Source organism: Aethalodelphis obliquidens, unplaced genomic scaffold (assembly GCF_003676395.1).
Source record: "Aethalodelphis obliquidens isolate GAN/ISIS:26980383/991018 unplaced genomic scaffold, ASM367639v1 scaffold35, whole genome shotgun sequence".
NCBI classification, from domain to species: domain Eukaryota; kingdom Metazoa; phylum Chordata; class Mammalia; order Artiodactyla; family Delphinidae; genus Aethalodelphis; species Aethalodelphis obliquidens.
In genome coordinates this window covers 4,330,328-4,347,054 of record NW_020837979.1, presented here as the reverse complement: position 1 = coordinate 4,347,054, position 16,727 = coordinate 4,330,328, and the positions used below count along the sequence as shown (strand labels likewise).

The following is a 16,727-nucleotide window of genomic DNA, read 5'->3' as shown; positions in this document are numbered from 1 at the left end:
TAGGTGTCAGCAGTGTAACCCCCGCCAGAGAACTCAGGGAAAGCATTTCATTACAAAAGTCATATCTAAGCAAATAATTAAGTGTTTTTCAAGAGCTACCTGCAGCCTCGGCCATTCAAAACAAGTGAGGTAGCAGGGGGAGGAGATAAGGACGGGGTGCAGAACAGGTAGCTCCTTTTCTAGGATCTGGAAAAGAGGGAAGAATTCTCTTCCTGGTTAGAAGGGCTCTAGTGACATCCGGAATGAGCACCGTGGTGCCCTTTTTAATTTTCACTCACAAAGCGAAACCAGTGTGCAATGAGGTGAGGAAACAGCTTTGAATGAAGAAGTATTTTTGCTTCATAGATTGCTCTTCAAATCACGATCGGATGAAGGTCGCACAGGTAGTTCCCTGGGCTTTCTCAAGTCTATTGAATGACTAGATGCATTTGGGCCAGAGGCTGAGTTGCCTGAACACAGATACTTTAAAGGCGATTTTGAAAATATCTATACTCAGAACTCAATGACGTGCTCGGACTCTTCCCGGAATGACCCACGGACTGTGCGTGTTTCACCTGTGACCCAGGTAGATGCTGCCGCTCTCTGGAAACCCTCCTCACTTCAGAAGTGCAGCGCACGAAGGCACCCACAGTGAGAGAAGCCCACAGCATGGGTTTGCAGATGCTTGTGCCTTTCGGTCCTTGGAGTTGGTTGTTCTTCCTGGTGGCCCTCAAGTGTGGTGGAGCATCTTCTGATTTGAATGAATCCACAAATGCCTCTCCCCAGCATGAGCCTGATGTTCGGTTTGCTGCTGCCGGCTCTGAGCCAGCTGAGACGGTATCTGTTTTCGCACTGGATTACGACTATGTGCAAATTCCTTACGAGGTCACCCTCTGGATCCTCCTAGCATCCCTTGCAAAAATAGGTAAGGCCCCAAACATCTACCTGGTTTGGGGAGTTGTTTTCCACGTGAGATAAGGTGTGTGAAAATGCCTTGGTGATGGTGAATTAAGTGGATTTTAACTCTTGCTGCTGTTACATAAAAAATTCTATTCCTGAGTCAAGGGAAAGTCATAACTGATTTTTGTCAAGCCATTTAATACTTCAGGTTGTGTTTTGAAATTTAAGAACCTACATTTGTGCTCTCGGTTCTTTTGATTTCCTCTCCTTTCAGGGTAACAACCATGTGACATTTTTTGGCATCAAAAAATCTCGAGTTCTATGCTTTAAGAAATACAGAGTAAAATATATCGAGCTTGGAATGATGCCCGTTGGAAATTTCTGGAACCGTAGAATGATTCTTCTGTAAAATGTGCTTCTTTCATTCTTGGCCATGGAACCATGGGCGTCATCAACGACGCGCATTGTTTATTCTTTAAAAGTGGCATGTGCTCCTTGAAAATTGACAGAAAGCAAGAAACAAGGCAACCAGAAGCAACTCGTATCACTCAGGGATGGGATGTGGTGGGACAGAGATGGTATCTGTCAGCAAAATCTTTGTTTACACCTGAGTCGAATGGAACCAGTGAAGCACCCCTGGTTTCCTCTGTGACATAAAGTGGATTCAAGTTAATAGATGAAATTCGAACCAGGGTTCTTTGTGCCCAGACCAAAGTGATGGTTTCCACTCTGTGACCATTTAATTTCCAAGTTCACCCCCTTGTCTCCTTAGAAACAGCTTATTTCAGAGTGGGAAACTAATACGAATATCTTAATTGTCAAGAATAATGTGTCCTTTGCTTTAGTTATGAACTTTGTTATTTGAGTAGATAAGATTGCCTCATTGAAATAGACCCTATGAATCATGTTAGAGCTTGTTTATATGTTTCCTCTGGAACAGCTGTGAAATATGGGGTGAGCCATGAAATCGGGCAGTTAACTCCTTGGCATCAGGATACTGGGCTCTGTCTTTTCATCTAACTCCCTGCCCATGGATGTTGGGGGATGCTGGCATATTCATTAGGTGCCCGTCATAACTGCTGTCCATTTTGAGCTCATAAGATGTGAAGATAGAATGAAATTCTTAGTTTGAAGAACTCTTGTGCAGTTATCAAATGACTAAATGACACAGAGGGTTGCACATTATTTCTGAGAAGGGCTCAAGTAAAAAGGGGTTTCCAAAGAGATGGTATTCTCAGTTCAGAGCTAGGGGTCTAACACCTGTCATGCAACCACGTGGATACTGAGAACGTTCAAGTTGGTCTTACGTGATCTTGAGTTTTCCTTTGTCAAAATGCCAGAGATTCTGACCCCACCCACTCCCTTCCTTTTCACTGTAATGGGTGAAGTTGGTCTGGAATCAGGAAACTAGCTGATTCCACTGACTAGCTCTGTCTTTCTTCATCTCAGTTCGTTCATCTGTGAAATTATTGCTGAGATCTCTTTTTGGTACAAATAAGAATTTTCTAATGGAAAAGAGGCTTCTATTCTATATCAATGAACATCTCAAGGCGCTAAGTATATGTTTTATGTTAGCATAAGACACGGGTTGTCCTTCAGAGGTGTTGGGTGTGCCCAGACTACATCTACAAGTTCAGAGTCCTGTAAGGACCCTATTGTTCATGGAATTGCTGTGTAAACGTTCTTGATGTTCATGTGGTTGCAACTCAACATACTTTAGAAAAAGAAAATAACTGAAGTAGGTTATCAGTTGGATCATGCTTATTCAAGCACAATTTCATATTTACTGGCCTTTAAGAATTCAGATCATTTTTATATTGTACATGAAAAGAAGGTCCAATTTACTGAATATATACTGTGATGCAAGTGCTGGTCTTGTAGCTTTATATATGGTAGCTTGTTCACCTAGGGCAAAAAAAATAATAATGATGACATAAAACTTGAACACTTAAGGAAACCGTATCGCTTTTTTAGATTCTATATTATAAATCTTGAATCAAAATATAATTAATAATCGCTAGTGTTCTTTTATTCCGTCATTCTATCAAGACACATTTATTGAGCACCCAGGCAAGGTGTAGGAATGATTGTGGTCCCCAGCCTCAAGGGGGAAGATGGGTGAATCCAGCACTGCCTAACAGGTGCTCAGATAGGGCCATCTTTGACTTTCAGGCTGGACTTTGTCATTTGCGGCTTTTTAAGTTTCAGGCCAGGGAACTAAAACCTCAAAGTGACGGACTCTATTGTCCATTATGGAAGGGGAGAAGAATTTTGAAATGTGAAATTCACATAGCATTTCCCTTAAAGGGCCCTGCTTACAGGTTAAACCCTCTTCCTGCGATCACTGTGTAGATGCAACCTGGCTTCAGGCAGGTGACATTGGATCCATTTCAGGAAACTAGATCCCTGGAAGCAGGACCAGACTCGGGGGACACAGGGCCTGAGAAAATTACACTATGGGCTCTTCCGCCTACTTTACATATTTAAAAAGTTAAGTGTTGTTAAAATGAGCACGAACTGAAGAAGGAGGAGGAGAGAGGAGAAGAAGGAAGCTGTTATTAGGAAATGGACAGAGCAGGACTTTAGAAGGAGGCCTTAAGCTGATCTTGAAGCCAGCGGGCTCTGTGGTTTGGAATAATGTCTCTTGATACTCCATTGTATTAACCTGCCTGCTGATAGTGGATGGAGCAGTTCAAAGCTGTGGTGAGGGAAACGCCCGTGTTTTTGGATGGCTGAACCTAAAACTTCCTAAGGAGACATTCCATGGCCCCAACACCTATGGGAGGGAGCCTACGTCCTTAGCCTTGAATTTCAGGCCCTCCATTGCTTGGTCAAAATCAGTACACTTCCAATAGCCAGGACATGGAAACAACCTAAATGTCCATCAACAGAGGAATGGATAAAGAAGATGTGGTACATATATGCAATGGAATATTACTCAGCCATGAAAAGGAATGAAATCGAGTCATTTGTAGAGACATGGATGGACCTAGAGTCTGTCATACAGAGTCAAGTAAGTCAGAAAGAGAAAAACAAATATCATATATTAATGCATATATGTGGAATCTGAAAAAAATGGTATAGATGATCTTATTTACAAAACAGAAATAGAGACACAGACATAGAGAAAAAATGTACGGATACCAAGGGGGAAGGGGGGTTGGGAGGAATTGGGAGATTGGGATTGATATATATACACTATTGTTATTATGTATAAAATAGATAACTAATGAGAACCTACTGTATAGTGCAGGGAGCTCTACTCAATGCTCTGTGGTGACCTACATGGGAAGGAAATCCAAAAATGAGGGGATATATGTATACGTATAACTGATTCACTTTGCTGTACAGCAGAAACTAACACAGCATTGTAAAGCAACTATACTCCAATAAAATTTGTTTTTAAAAATCAGTACTCTTCCCAATTAAAATTTGCTCTGGCCAGATGAATCTCCTTGGTGAACGTCAAAAATATCTGGCTGGGTCATCCCTGTCTCTCCCCTCTTTCTCCTGGAGTTCTCCCCTCCTAAAATGCCTTCCCTCTGTTGTCCAACTATGTAAGTCCCACTCATTCTCCAAAACCTGTTCAACTTCTCCTTCCCATGCAAGAGCTTCTCTGGTGAACAGCTGACCTGTTCATTCATTCATTTATACACTTAAGAAAGATTCTTTGAGCAATTAAACATGCTGTTATGGACAAGACATCTTGCTAAGCGCTTTGGGGAGATATAAGGATGTGTACCATCCTGCCTGAGTTGGAGGAGTTTAGAGATTAGTAGGGGAGAAGAGTCATGGACCAAAAATGGTAGAAAGGGATCGTTGTTGAACAGGTACAGATAAAATGTTACAATAATTCAAAGAAGGACATATTATTCCCTTGGGAAGAGATTGGGAAAAGCTTAGCCTCAAGGATTGAGCAGAGGACCAAAATAAGGTGGAGAGAAGGACAATGCAGGCAACGATAATAATACGTCAAGACAAGAAAGGAGGCCTCCAGGATGAAAAGGCGTGAGCTTGACTATAAGGTAGGATGCATGAAGACAGTGCAGGGTGTGTGGGATACGGACTCGGGGAGAGCCCCAGGTGGCCTGCTGTGCCTGGATCTCTTGTCATATTTGTTGATATATTCAATATACACTTCTCTGTATACTTATACATTATATTGGCTTTATCTTCTTATTTGTTAAGAACGTTTCTAAAATTTCATCAGTAGCTGGAATTGTAGAAAACATGTTTGGTCCCTCCCCCTCCCGGGACTTACAGTGGGTTGTTCTTGTCACAGGGATGCTTAACAAATATTCTCAGTTTAAATTCCATGAGTTGCTTTGTGTGGAGTCTTAGGTGGCGAATTGAACAATCAGGTAACGTGGTGTAGAATAGTCATCTGGCAGCAGGATGTGGAATAGACCGGGAGGGGGAGGGAGAAGGAGGAAATCAGGAAGACACCGCAGTAAGTAGGATGAGAAGTGGGGCGGTCCTCAGTGAAGGCAGTGGCTGCAGGAGTGGACAGAAGGAGACGGACTTCCGGGGCAGCTAGTGGGAGACATAACTGATGAAACAGGTTGCCAATTGCACGAAGGGGCAAAGGTGACGGGGTCCCCATAAGAATGCGACTTGATTTCCTCTCAAGTGGCTGACTGGGTGGCAATGTCATTGGTTAAATAAAGGAAACAAAATAAAGACTTTTCATGTGTATTCATTTGTTTGTGGTGGAGAAGGAAGTGAGGTGAGGTAAGTTTGGAAGCAGCTGGGGTTTACGTCTCTGTGATAGACTCTTGCAGGAGCTTCAAAGGTGGGTTTTGCATGAGAGCAGAAGAGTTCCACTGCTCAGATCCCTCAGGATGGGGAAAACAGGAGGGCACGGCTGGCTGAGAAGATGCTGGAACCTGCGCTGAGCACGGAAAGCACTTCCTCACACCAAGCCGCAGCCACACTTGCAGCTCCTGCTGCAGATGGGTGCTGAGGCTGCGCCCGGAGAGGCCGCCATCTGTGTGGCTTTGAAAGGCCTCTCGCACACCCCTCCCCTGGCGTCCCGGGGGCCAGAGCCGGGTTATTTGCCGACATCTAAACATGGTTCTCCGCTCTCCGCAGGCTTCCACCTCTCCCACCGGCTGCCGGGCCTCATGCCTGAGAGCTGCCTGCTCATCCTGGTGGGGGCCCTGGTGGGCGCCATCATCTTCGGCACCGACCACAAATCGCCTCCGGTCATGGACTCGAGCATCTACTTCCTGTACCTCCTCCCGCCCATCGTCCTGGAGGGCGGGTACTTCATGCCCACCCGGCCCTTCTTCGAGAACATTGGATCCATCCTGTGGTGGGCAGGGCTGGGGGCCCTGATCAATGCCTTCGGCATTGGCCTCTCGCTCTACCTCGTCTGCCAGGTCCAGGCCTTTGGCCTGAGCGACGTCAACCTGCTTCATAACCTGCTGTTTGGGAGCCTGATCTCGGCTGTGGACCCCGTGGCCGTGCTGGCCGTGTTCGAAGAGGCGCGGGTGAATCAGCAGCTGTACATGATGATCTTTGGGGAGGCGCTCCTCAACGACGGCATCAGCGTGGTGAGATGCGGCCCCCCGCCGTTCCCAGGGAGGCAAGGGGCCTGGCGGGTGGAGAAGGCCAGGCAGGCCTGGGCCTCAGCAGGACAGAGATGGGCCAGGGCAGCATGGCCCCAGGTCTGGCCACTGCCCTTGGGATCTGCACAGTGGCCATGCTTACTCACTACACTGCTTGCCATCCACTGGCTTCTTTAAAGGAGAAGCAGGAGAGAGGAAGTATGAATGATTCTTTAGTGAATTCGGTGTTTCATTGAGCAAGCAGAAACTGTGGCTAAAGGCTCTTCTGGGTCTAAGGCTCTTCTGGGTTTAAGGCCCTTCTGGGCTTTCGCACTAGGACAAGCAGTACTTGTGTCTTATTTTCTCTCAGTCACGGGACCTCACCCTCCTTCCCTTTATATGCTTTCTTTTTAAGCTCTGTTTTAGATGATGAAGTTAAATAAAAGGTAGGGGTAGGGAGAGAGATGACGGAGGATTTGCACAAATGCATTGGCTTGTGTATCAGTCTCAATTCCGTGACTCCCACGGAGAATGTGACGGAGCAGCTTTGCTTAGGAGTCCTTCCAGAGAGAGGCCGAGAAGCGTTTACAGGCCAGATCAGCGCAGAGCATTAAGGCCCAGAGATGACTTTGGCTAGAGGTGCTGAACTATTCCTGATTGGCTGCCGCATTGCCCAGTTTCCTTACATTACTGCAAACCGTCAGCAGGAGTTAGTCTATGTGATTTTATATAAATTTTGATGTACTTTTCTTATTCTTACATTTATATCACGTCACATAAGGAATACTAGAATGCATTTTCAGTGTAAAAGACTTAAATAGTACAGAATCATACAGCATAAAACACAAAAGCCTCCGCCTGACCCTCTTCCCTCCCCCTTGGATCCAGTTTGCGTTTCTCTCCCCATTTTTATCATGGACACCGCATATACGTACGCAGATATGGATGTATTGATACATCATTCTACATAAAGTGGTGGCATTAAATCATAGGTACTGCTTAGATGTAACAAATCTTGGACTTCTTTCTAGGTCTTTTCCACTGTGGCAGAGTATTTCATAGGTTACGTTTATAAAGATTTATTTAACCAGTTCTTGATGGGTGAATATTCAGGTGGTTGTCAAGTTTTCACTTTAAAAAACAGTGTTGCGATAAGTATTCTTGTTTCTGCATGCATCTCTTTTCGTACTTGTGAGTCTTTTTATAGGATATATTCTTGGAAGTGAAATTTTGGGGTTAAAAGTAGGTATACTTAAAAATTTGAGAGATGCTGCTATAATCACCTCCTCTTCATTCAAATGATGAAGGAGGGATTCCCACCAGAAGGTTATAGAGTGACACCAATGCTAAACAGATGAGACTAATGACAAGTGTGTTCGTCACCTATACTCACAGCCCGGGGTAGGAGGCCACCGCACACCATGCCGGGCCACATGGGTGCTGCACTGGGGAACCGAGTGAGCTATCAGGGACTGCGGGAGGAACTAGTAGAAGGATGGGGTACCTCCTGGTTCCTAGGGGATGATGTGATTGACTTATTAGTTTTTATTTAACAAACTTTCATTTGGTACCTATTGTGTTCTGGGCACAGTGTTAACTGCTTGGGTGGCAATGATGATGAATGAGACGAGGTCCCCTGCTCTCCTTTTTTGTAAATGTTTATTTTATACTGGAACATAGTTGATTAACAATGTTGTATTAGTTTCAGATGTACAGCAAAATGATTCAGTTACGTATATATATGTAGCTATTCTTTTTCAGAGTCTTTTTTTTTTTTTTTTTTCTGTATTGAGTCTTTGTTGCTGCGCGCGGGCTTTCTCTAGTTGTGGTGAGCGGGGGCTACTCTTCGTTGCAGTGCACGGGCTTCTCATTGCGGCGGCTTCTCTTGTTGCGGAGCACGGGCTCTAGGCACGTGGGCCTCAGTAGTTGTGGCACGCGGGCTCAGTAGTTGTAGCCTGCGGGCTCTAGAGCGCAGGCTCAGTAGTTGTGGCACACGAGCTTAGTTGCTCCGCGGCATGTGGAGTCTTCCCAGACCAGGGCTCAAACCCGTGTCCCCTGCATTGGCAGGCGGATTCTTAACCACTGCACCACCAGGGAAGCCCATCAAAGTCTTTTGAGTAATTCCACAGGCTGTCAGGGAAGTGGTCCCCAGTACACATGGATATACGAGTACCGTGCCTGGTCCCTTGATAAGGAGGGTAATTGGGCTGGGGGACCTTACCGTGGGGTCAGATTGCAGGGGGAACTTGCAGGAGAGCCCTTCAGAACCCTTCTCACTTTACCAAATATATTAAACCTTAATTTTAGTTTGTATGTATACGGCTGCCAAGGTCTTCCAGAAATCTTTATGGGCTTGCCTTTCCACACACGGTGTATTAAGTGCATATGTCCTTGTAGCATTGTCAACAAGGGGCATTGCTTTCTTAATGTTTTCCCATCTGATGAGCAAAAAAGGATGACACATGTTTGCTATAATCTGCATGATGATACTAAGCATCTTTTCAAAGATTGTGGATCATTAGTGTTTCTTACGCTATGAATTGGAAGTTCACGTCCTTTCAGGGTTGCCAGACTTAAAAAAAAAATACAGGTTACCAGTTAAATTTGAATTTCCTATAAACAATGAGTAATTTTTTATCAGCATGTCCCAATTATTGTATGCAAATATCGCTTCTTGTCAATTTTTCTTTGAGACCAGTTGCTGTTTTTTTCTTTTTTAATTGATTTGTAGACTCATTAAATTATCTAAACTTTAAGCTTTAGATAAACTTTAAATTAGCTAAACTTGAATGTTACATAAAAAGCAAACATTTTCTCCCATTCTGTCACTTAAATTTTTTTAAGTCATGTATCTTCTATCTGTAAAAGTTTTAAATATGTATGTAGTCAAACCGACTGACGTATTCTTTTATTGCCCCGGGTTTCACATTTTGTTTTCCGAGACTGTGCCTAACCAAAGAATATGCACATGTTTTGTTTTGTTTTTTAATTTTTCTCCCTTTTACAATTAATTATTTAATTCACCTGGCACACAATTTTTTTAGTGTTGTTATTCATAATTTTCTTTATTTTTTCTTTTTAAATTTTAATTTATTTATTTTATTGAAGTACAGTTGATTTACGTTGTGTTAATTTCTGCTGTACAGCAAAGTGACCTAGTAATACACATATATACATTGTTTTTAAAATTCTTTTCCATTATGGTTTATCCCAGGATATTGAATATCATTCCCTGTGCTATATATCAATAGTAGGACCTTGTTGTTCATCATGGCACACAATTTTTTTTTTTTTTTTTTTGCGGTGCACGGGCCTCTCACTGTTGTGAGAGGCTCATGGGCCCAGCCGCTCCGCAGCATGTGGGATCTTCCCGGACCGGGGCACGAACCCATGTCCCCTGCATTGGCAGGTGGACTCTCAACCACTGTGCCATCAGGGAAGCCCAGCACACAATATTTTATCATGAGGACTTTATGCCAAAATGGATAGTACTGGGGGAAAAAGCATTTGAAAATAATCCAAGATATGCGGGGTGGATTCACCAAGTGGAGGAGACCCACACTTGAAGTCAGAAGCCAGGTTATTTATTCATAATGAGAATCTCTAACTATTGAGCGAGATACTAGACTCATCAGACCTGCCTGTTCTTCCCTGCTGGGCGAGCATCTCAGAAAGCCAAGTTGTCTGCCGGTTGCCAGGGGAGCCTGGACTCCAGCCTGCCATCCCATTTACGTATCTCATTTCTCAGTGTGTGGCCCTCAAGCCACCTGCCTCAGAACCCCCCAGGTGGGCTTGGTGAGCACTCAGATGGCCAAAGAGCAATGACTCTCTGGGAACAGAGCCTGGGAATCTGTATTTTTAACCAGCACCTCAGAGGATGGCTGATGTTTGGGAACTACTTGTTCATGGCCTTTAGGTGGTGAGAGCTGATATATCTTGATCTAAAACGATGCTACGTCTGGGAAAGGTCTGGGCTAGATTTGTCTCCACCCATTCTTTCTTCAGGTGCTTTCGTCCTTTGGGTTTTGTTACAGTGGAATAAGTCCCCTTGGCTGGGAACCAATTCCACCTCCTAAGGCACCCCTCTGAGCCACGATGCCTCCGTTTCACAGTTTATCCAGGGAGCATCTCATTTTACTCATATCCAAGTTCTTTGGGGTCCCTTGCTGACTGTAACGCCATGAAAGCAATGCCCTTGAGGGTGCTCATCTGTGTCAACATCAAGGCCACCTCCTGGCAGCCCATTCTGAGATAATTATCCAACTTTCCCTTCCTAAATGGTTAGAGAAATTTAGCAATGACAATATCACCTCACTTAATTTTCACAGACCAAAAAGCTCTTTCTTGATACAACCTACAAACCTTGTTGCAGAGACATAGTCTTTGTTAACGACCTACGAAAACATGGGGCTCTCTTCCCTCTGTGGTGCTGCCTCTGAACTGGAGACTCACTTCAGCCTGAGTTTTCTCTAGACTTTACATCTAGAGCCAATCACATCCTGGGGTTTCTTTGCTAACTGCATTTGTTTGACTTTCCCAAAGTTTAATTGTTTCCACTTGGACTTTCTTTTTGAAATGATCATTTCCCAATAAAATTGTAATCCTCAGCTGACCAGAGTATCTGCTTGAGGGCACTGCTGTGACCTCCACGTGGTGAAGCTGCTGCGGTGCTGGCTCCGGGGTGGGGATGGAGGTGCCCACACGTCACTCGGGGTCACCCTGGGGTCACCCTGGGGTCACCCACAGCACAGTGATATTAAGCGTGTGCTGGGGCACTTCTGCGTCCCTGCATGAAACTGGAGAAGCTCGGGGCCGGATTTAGAAAGCAGTTTGAGAGCAACTGGTATTTAATGCAGTGCAGTTGTCTTTTGAGCCAAGGGCCTTGGACTCACCCTTTCATTGAGGAGGGAGCCTTCCCGAGGGCAGCCGTCACAAGCGGGCTCTTTCAGCAGAAAGTCTGAGTCATCCAGAGAGAGACCTGTGATTAGTGGGTTACATGTGACAACTTTGCAGATCCTTATCCCACGACAAGAGCTGCCTCTCACTAAAGAGGAGATGCTGCAGAGGAGATGCAACCATCGAAAGAGCAATGAACCTGACCCTCCAGGTCTCTTGTCCACTTATTTCTCCCTCTCGCTGAATATTTTAGGTTATGACTCCAATCATGAGAACTTCTTTAATGGTGGGCAAAGGGAGAAGAGACAAAACCCCAGTAGCTTTCAAATAATAACTAGTATCCCCAGTTGAAATCTCATGGCCAGCATCATAGCAGTAAGAGAGATGCAGCCACTATACCCAGGCCCTGTATGGGGTCACTTGTACATTTATTATTTTATTAAATCCTTAGATTTTCCTGTGAGGCTGAATTAATAGTCACATTTCACAGATGAAGAAAATAAGGCAAAGGGAGTACAATAGACTGCACAAGGGCATCCTGCCTGGCCATGACAGAGCGGACATGGGTGCCCAGGTCTGTCTCTTCCCAATCTCTTTTTTTTTATTCTTACCTTTTGAATTTTCAACTCATGGAGCTGAGAGGAACAGGAGAGAACCAATCTGTTACCCCTGAGGAGACTGGGCTCACGTCCAGTTGGTAGGGAATCCAGTGCTTTCTCCAAAACAGAACTGGCTTGTTTGGCCAAGTCCAGTATGTGGCTCCGGGCAAGATTCTGGTCATCTCTGTGCCTAATTTCTGTAAAATTGGGGTGATGGTATTACTTAGCTCGCAGGGTCACTGGAAAATTCCCATTAAGCTGTCAGTATAGTGAGTGTTCAGCATGTAGGGAGAACTCCAGGCATGTTGGCTATTATTTTTTATCACACCAACTCAGGGACATGCATCGTGGTTGGCTCCCTCTTAACAAGCGTTTGGTTTTTGGTTTTGGGGGGTTTTTTGCAGTACGCGGGCCTCTCACTGCTGCGGAGAGGAGCACAGGCTCCGGATGCGCAGGCTCAGCGGCCATGGCTCACGGGCCCAGCCGCTCCGCGGCATGTGGGATCTTCCCGGACCAGGGCACGAACCCCCGTCCCCTGCATCGGCAGGCGGACTCTCAGCCACTGCGCCACCAGGGAAGCCCAAGCATTTGGTTTTAAACACGGCACTGCTTCGTGTATTGTAGGCAGATCGTTCTTATATTTGTATTCCTCCCGGGTTTTCCTGCATCAATTTGCTGAGTAAGCAGCAAGGTGATGCCACCACGGTTTCTATCATCTTTTTGCCCCACGTCCCCTCCTCCACCTCACCTGGGAGGTGTCGGCATCCCCCCCTGAGGTTGGAACCCAGGCAGCCTGGCTCCAGAGCATCTCTGCTCCTAACTCCTACTTCACGCTGGTTCTTCACCCCTCCCTCTCTCCCCACCACTTTCTTTCCCTCCTTCCTCTGGTGATGTCTTCATTTCGCATCTTGCTGCCACTGTAGTCCACTCTCTAGGCATAAGGTGGACGAGAGAGTGGTAGAGGGAGCTGCAATGCAATGAAGTTTCTGAGCAGGACCCTTGGGCTAGTCACACTGGCAGGCATTTTATCTGCTTTTTCTTCTTAGAGCTTTATAACAACCTACTGTGGCAGGATTGCTGTCCCCATTTTGTGAAGGAGCAGTATACAGTGCTTAAGAACAGAGGACCCCCCTGTCCCCAGATGTCTATCAACTGAAAAAAATTGCACAACGTGAAAGTCGTGAGTTAAGTTGTCTGGGGCAAAATGTGGACCATAGCCTGGGAGATAGCCTCTCAGAGAGCTTGGACGCACTGCTCCAAAGAGGTCAGAGGGGAGGTCATATATATGTGATATTGGTGAAGGGGGTTCGTGGAGTCAAAGCACACACTTTGGCAGAAGGTTGCCGCTAGTCACGAAGAGCAGATGTCACCGTTAATGATTTTAGTGCTTTTCTAGATATGAGAAGATGCAAGAAATTGGGCTCATAAAATCTCCTGAAACTATCTACCTGGGGCACAGAGAGCCTCATTCCTGATCTCTGCCCTGAACTCCTTTCAGAGGGTGTTTGAGGTCAGCGACTGCAGAGGCCGTTGGTTTCGTTCTCGTAGAACCCGCCGGCGAGCAACAATTTTCAGTTGGCACGTCTGTGCCCGCGTGTCTGTACTGGCCCTTCTTGGTCCTTTGAGCCTCTCAGGTGAATTACCAGATCTGCAGGTGCTTACGTTTCTTCATTGTTATTTTTATTATAAACACACAGACTGTCAGGGAAGTCATTTATTGAATATAATTTATTCTATGCGGCTCAATATCCAAAAGATATAGTCCCACTGCTTTTCCCAGCCCCCCATCAGTAACAACAGTTTCTTAGCATTGACCTTATACCTTTCATTCAATTTGCCTCTCTATTTATTATGCATTCTTATTGCTGGCATTAGAGCCTGAATTTCCTGACCCCTTATTCTAGAATTCCTTTGACCTCTTCTCATCTCCTCTTTGCATCCCTTTATCAGCCCAGCTTTGCTGACTAGTTCCTTGTCGACCCTCATGATTTTTCTCCTAAGGCCTCCCACCATCATCGTAGGACCCAGCAGAGAGCTCTGAGCATCACGGATGCTGAGGCTGCCTAGGAAAGGCTGTGCCCAGGCTGTGCTGTGACCGCAGCCCTCCTCCTCTGATTCCCAAGAGTGACACTCCGCTTGAATTGGGATTTGTCAGGAAAGCTGCCAGCAAACCCCCTCTGACCAGCTCTCATCATGGAACTTTGGAATTGCTCCCTGAGACTAAAGACTAGAGGTGGGATGCAACCACGGGTAGGCACACAGGGAGAGAAGAGTCTCAGTGTCCTTCCTTGCCGCACCTTCGTGGAGTCTGTGGACGCTGTCCTGGGCACTGTGTGCGCAAAGATGAGCTGAGCGCCTCTGCCCATCACTCAGTGGTGGGGGACGGTCATGGACCCTGCTGGTGTGAGGATGCCATGGCGAGCTCAAACCAAGCTAGATGGCAGGGAACAGCTTGCCAGAGGAAGCTGCGTCTAATCCAGGAAAGATTTTTAAAAACATTCATTTGAGGGTGAATTTTCCTCCAGGATTCTCCAGGATTCCTCCAGGATTCTCCCTGGTTTATATTTTCCTACCTCAAAGAAGTCCTAGCTCCAGGAACATCCCATTCAAGAGGCAGTAAATTGTGCCCAAGAACATGGACAGTGAGGCCAAATGCCTTGGTTCTAGTCCTGGCTCCTGTACTAGTAAGCTGTGTGACTTCAGATGAGTGACTTAACCTCTCTGGGCCTTAGTTTCCTTTCTGTAAACTGGAGATCAGGTTGTTTGAGGGTTAAAGTGAGTTGATACAGGTAAGCATTTAAAACAGTGCCTGGCACAGGGTTCAGTACAAAGTGTTTCTAATATTATGATTTATAAGAAGAAATATATATTTGGGCTTTGTCCCCATTCAGGGCACAGAGCTCATTAAAACCCTTGAAATTTCCTAAGTGAAGAGAGCTGCCTTTTGTTATGCTAATGAGGCGAATTTTGGAAAGCCCCTAAGTAACCTAAGGAAGGGGGCTGGTTGCCAGTGGAATGGACTTTGTGAGTAGGGGGTTGGAGCTTTCAGTCTCCCTCCCTAAACCACCCACAATCCCCGCCTCCAGGAAAGGAGCTGGAGATTGAATTCAGTGACCCATGGCCAGTGATTTAATCAACCAACCAACAGGCCTCCATAAAAACTCTAGAGGATTGGGTTTGGAGAATTTCCAGGTTGGTGGAGATTCGGGGAGGGTGGAGCTCCTGGAGAGGGCATGGAAGCGCCTCACCCCTGCCCCAGAACTTGTCCTAAGCATGTCTCCCACCTGGCAGTTCCTTTTTTTTTTCTTAATTAAAAAAAAAAATGTTTTATTGGAGTATAGTTGATTTACAATGTTGTGTTAGTTTCAGGTGTACAGCAAAGTGAATCAGTTATACATGTACAGATAGGTCATTACAGAGTATTGAGTAGAGTTCCCTGTGCTATGCAGGAGGTCCTTATTAGTTGTCTATTTTATATACAGGAGTGTGCATGTCAATCCCAATCTCCCAATTTATCCTTCCGCCCCTTAACTCCTGGTAACCGTAAGTTTGTTTTCTACATCTCTGTAACTCTACTTCTGTTTTGTAGATAAGTTCATTGGTACCCTTTTTTCTAGATTCCACATATAAGCGATATCATTTGATCCTTTTGTAGTAAACCGGTCATCTAGTGAGTAAAATGTTTCTCTGAGTTCTGTGAGCCATTCTAGCAAATTAATTGAACCCAAGGTGGGGTTGTTGGAACCTCTCAACTATGGCCGGTGGGTTAGAAGCCCAGGTGACAACCTGGACCTGCGATGGGCATCTGAAGCCGGGGGAGAGGTTGTCCTGTGGGGCTGAGCCCTCAACCTGTGGGATCCGACCCTGTCTCCAGGTAGATGGTGTCAAATTGAGTTAATTGCTTGATGGTGTGAGAAAGAAGAACACACGTTGGAACCTGTGTCAGGGTCGGTGTGTTATTTATAGAAGTCTACCTCCATGAGTGCCTGAGAGCCACAGAGCCTTCCTTACAGCCTAAGCGATGCCCCATCTGTCTGGACTTGGCGGTCTCAGCTTTTCCGCGAGAAGCGCTGCACAGAGACCTGAACAGACTCTCTCTGGGGAGGTTTCGGGCAATGTTTTTCTTGGCCTCTTTTTATCTCCTTATTTACCTTCAATTTTTGCAGGTTCCTAGGAAAGGAGGAGAGAGGCTGCAGGTACCTTTACAAGTAGACAGTTTCCTCTGGCCAAGAATGTGGGTATATACAAGGGAGGCGGAACCCAACAAGTGTGGTCTTGAGCAAATGACTCTATCCTTTTGTGCCCCGCTTCCTCATGTGTAAAATGGGAACGTTTAGTCTGACCCCAGAGGGTGTTTCTGTGGAGGCTGTGAAATCAGACACACAGACGCCGGCACCTGGTAGGTGAGGAATCAGAGTCCTGTTGCCCTTCCCGGGTTCGAGGGGGGGGTTCCACGCAAGATGGACCATCTGGTTGGTGTCTGTCGGCCTGGAGATGGGGATCAGGCCTCAACCCCAGATGGACACTAGGCGCACCACCCTCCTAGCACCAACAGGGAAGCGCCCACCCGGCCCAGGGCACAGGCATCTTCCTTCTGGCCTGACTCTCATCAAAGCCGCTGGAGGTCTGCCTGGTGAGCTTCCCCTCAGATCACAGCTGCCATTGGTCATCAGTTACGGTACTGGCCATGGAGCCCGCGGGGGTCTGTGTGATGCAACACACACAATAGCTTGGGTTGGCGCTTGGACCAGGTTGGGCAGTGGGAGGGGCTGGGAGAAATGAAGGGCAGAGGGCAGCCCAGGGT

General features: G+C 46.0%; 1 protein-coding gene across 1 annotated transcript in view; it reads left to right on the top strand.

Moving 5' to 3' along the window:
* The first annotated feature begins 648 nt into the window (after window positions 1-648).
* The window catches only part of SLC9A4 (solute carrier family 9 member A4), a 58,282-nt gene continuing 42,203 nt past the window's right edge, over window positions 649-16,727 (top strand). Inside the window, exons 1-2 of the mRNA XM_027128639.1 lie at window positions 649-904; window positions 5,971-6,434. Coding sequence (XP_026984440.1) covers window positions 649-904; window positions 5,971-6,434 — 720 coding nt within the window. The remainder of the gene's footprint in view (window positions 905-5,970; window positions 6,435-16,727) is intronic.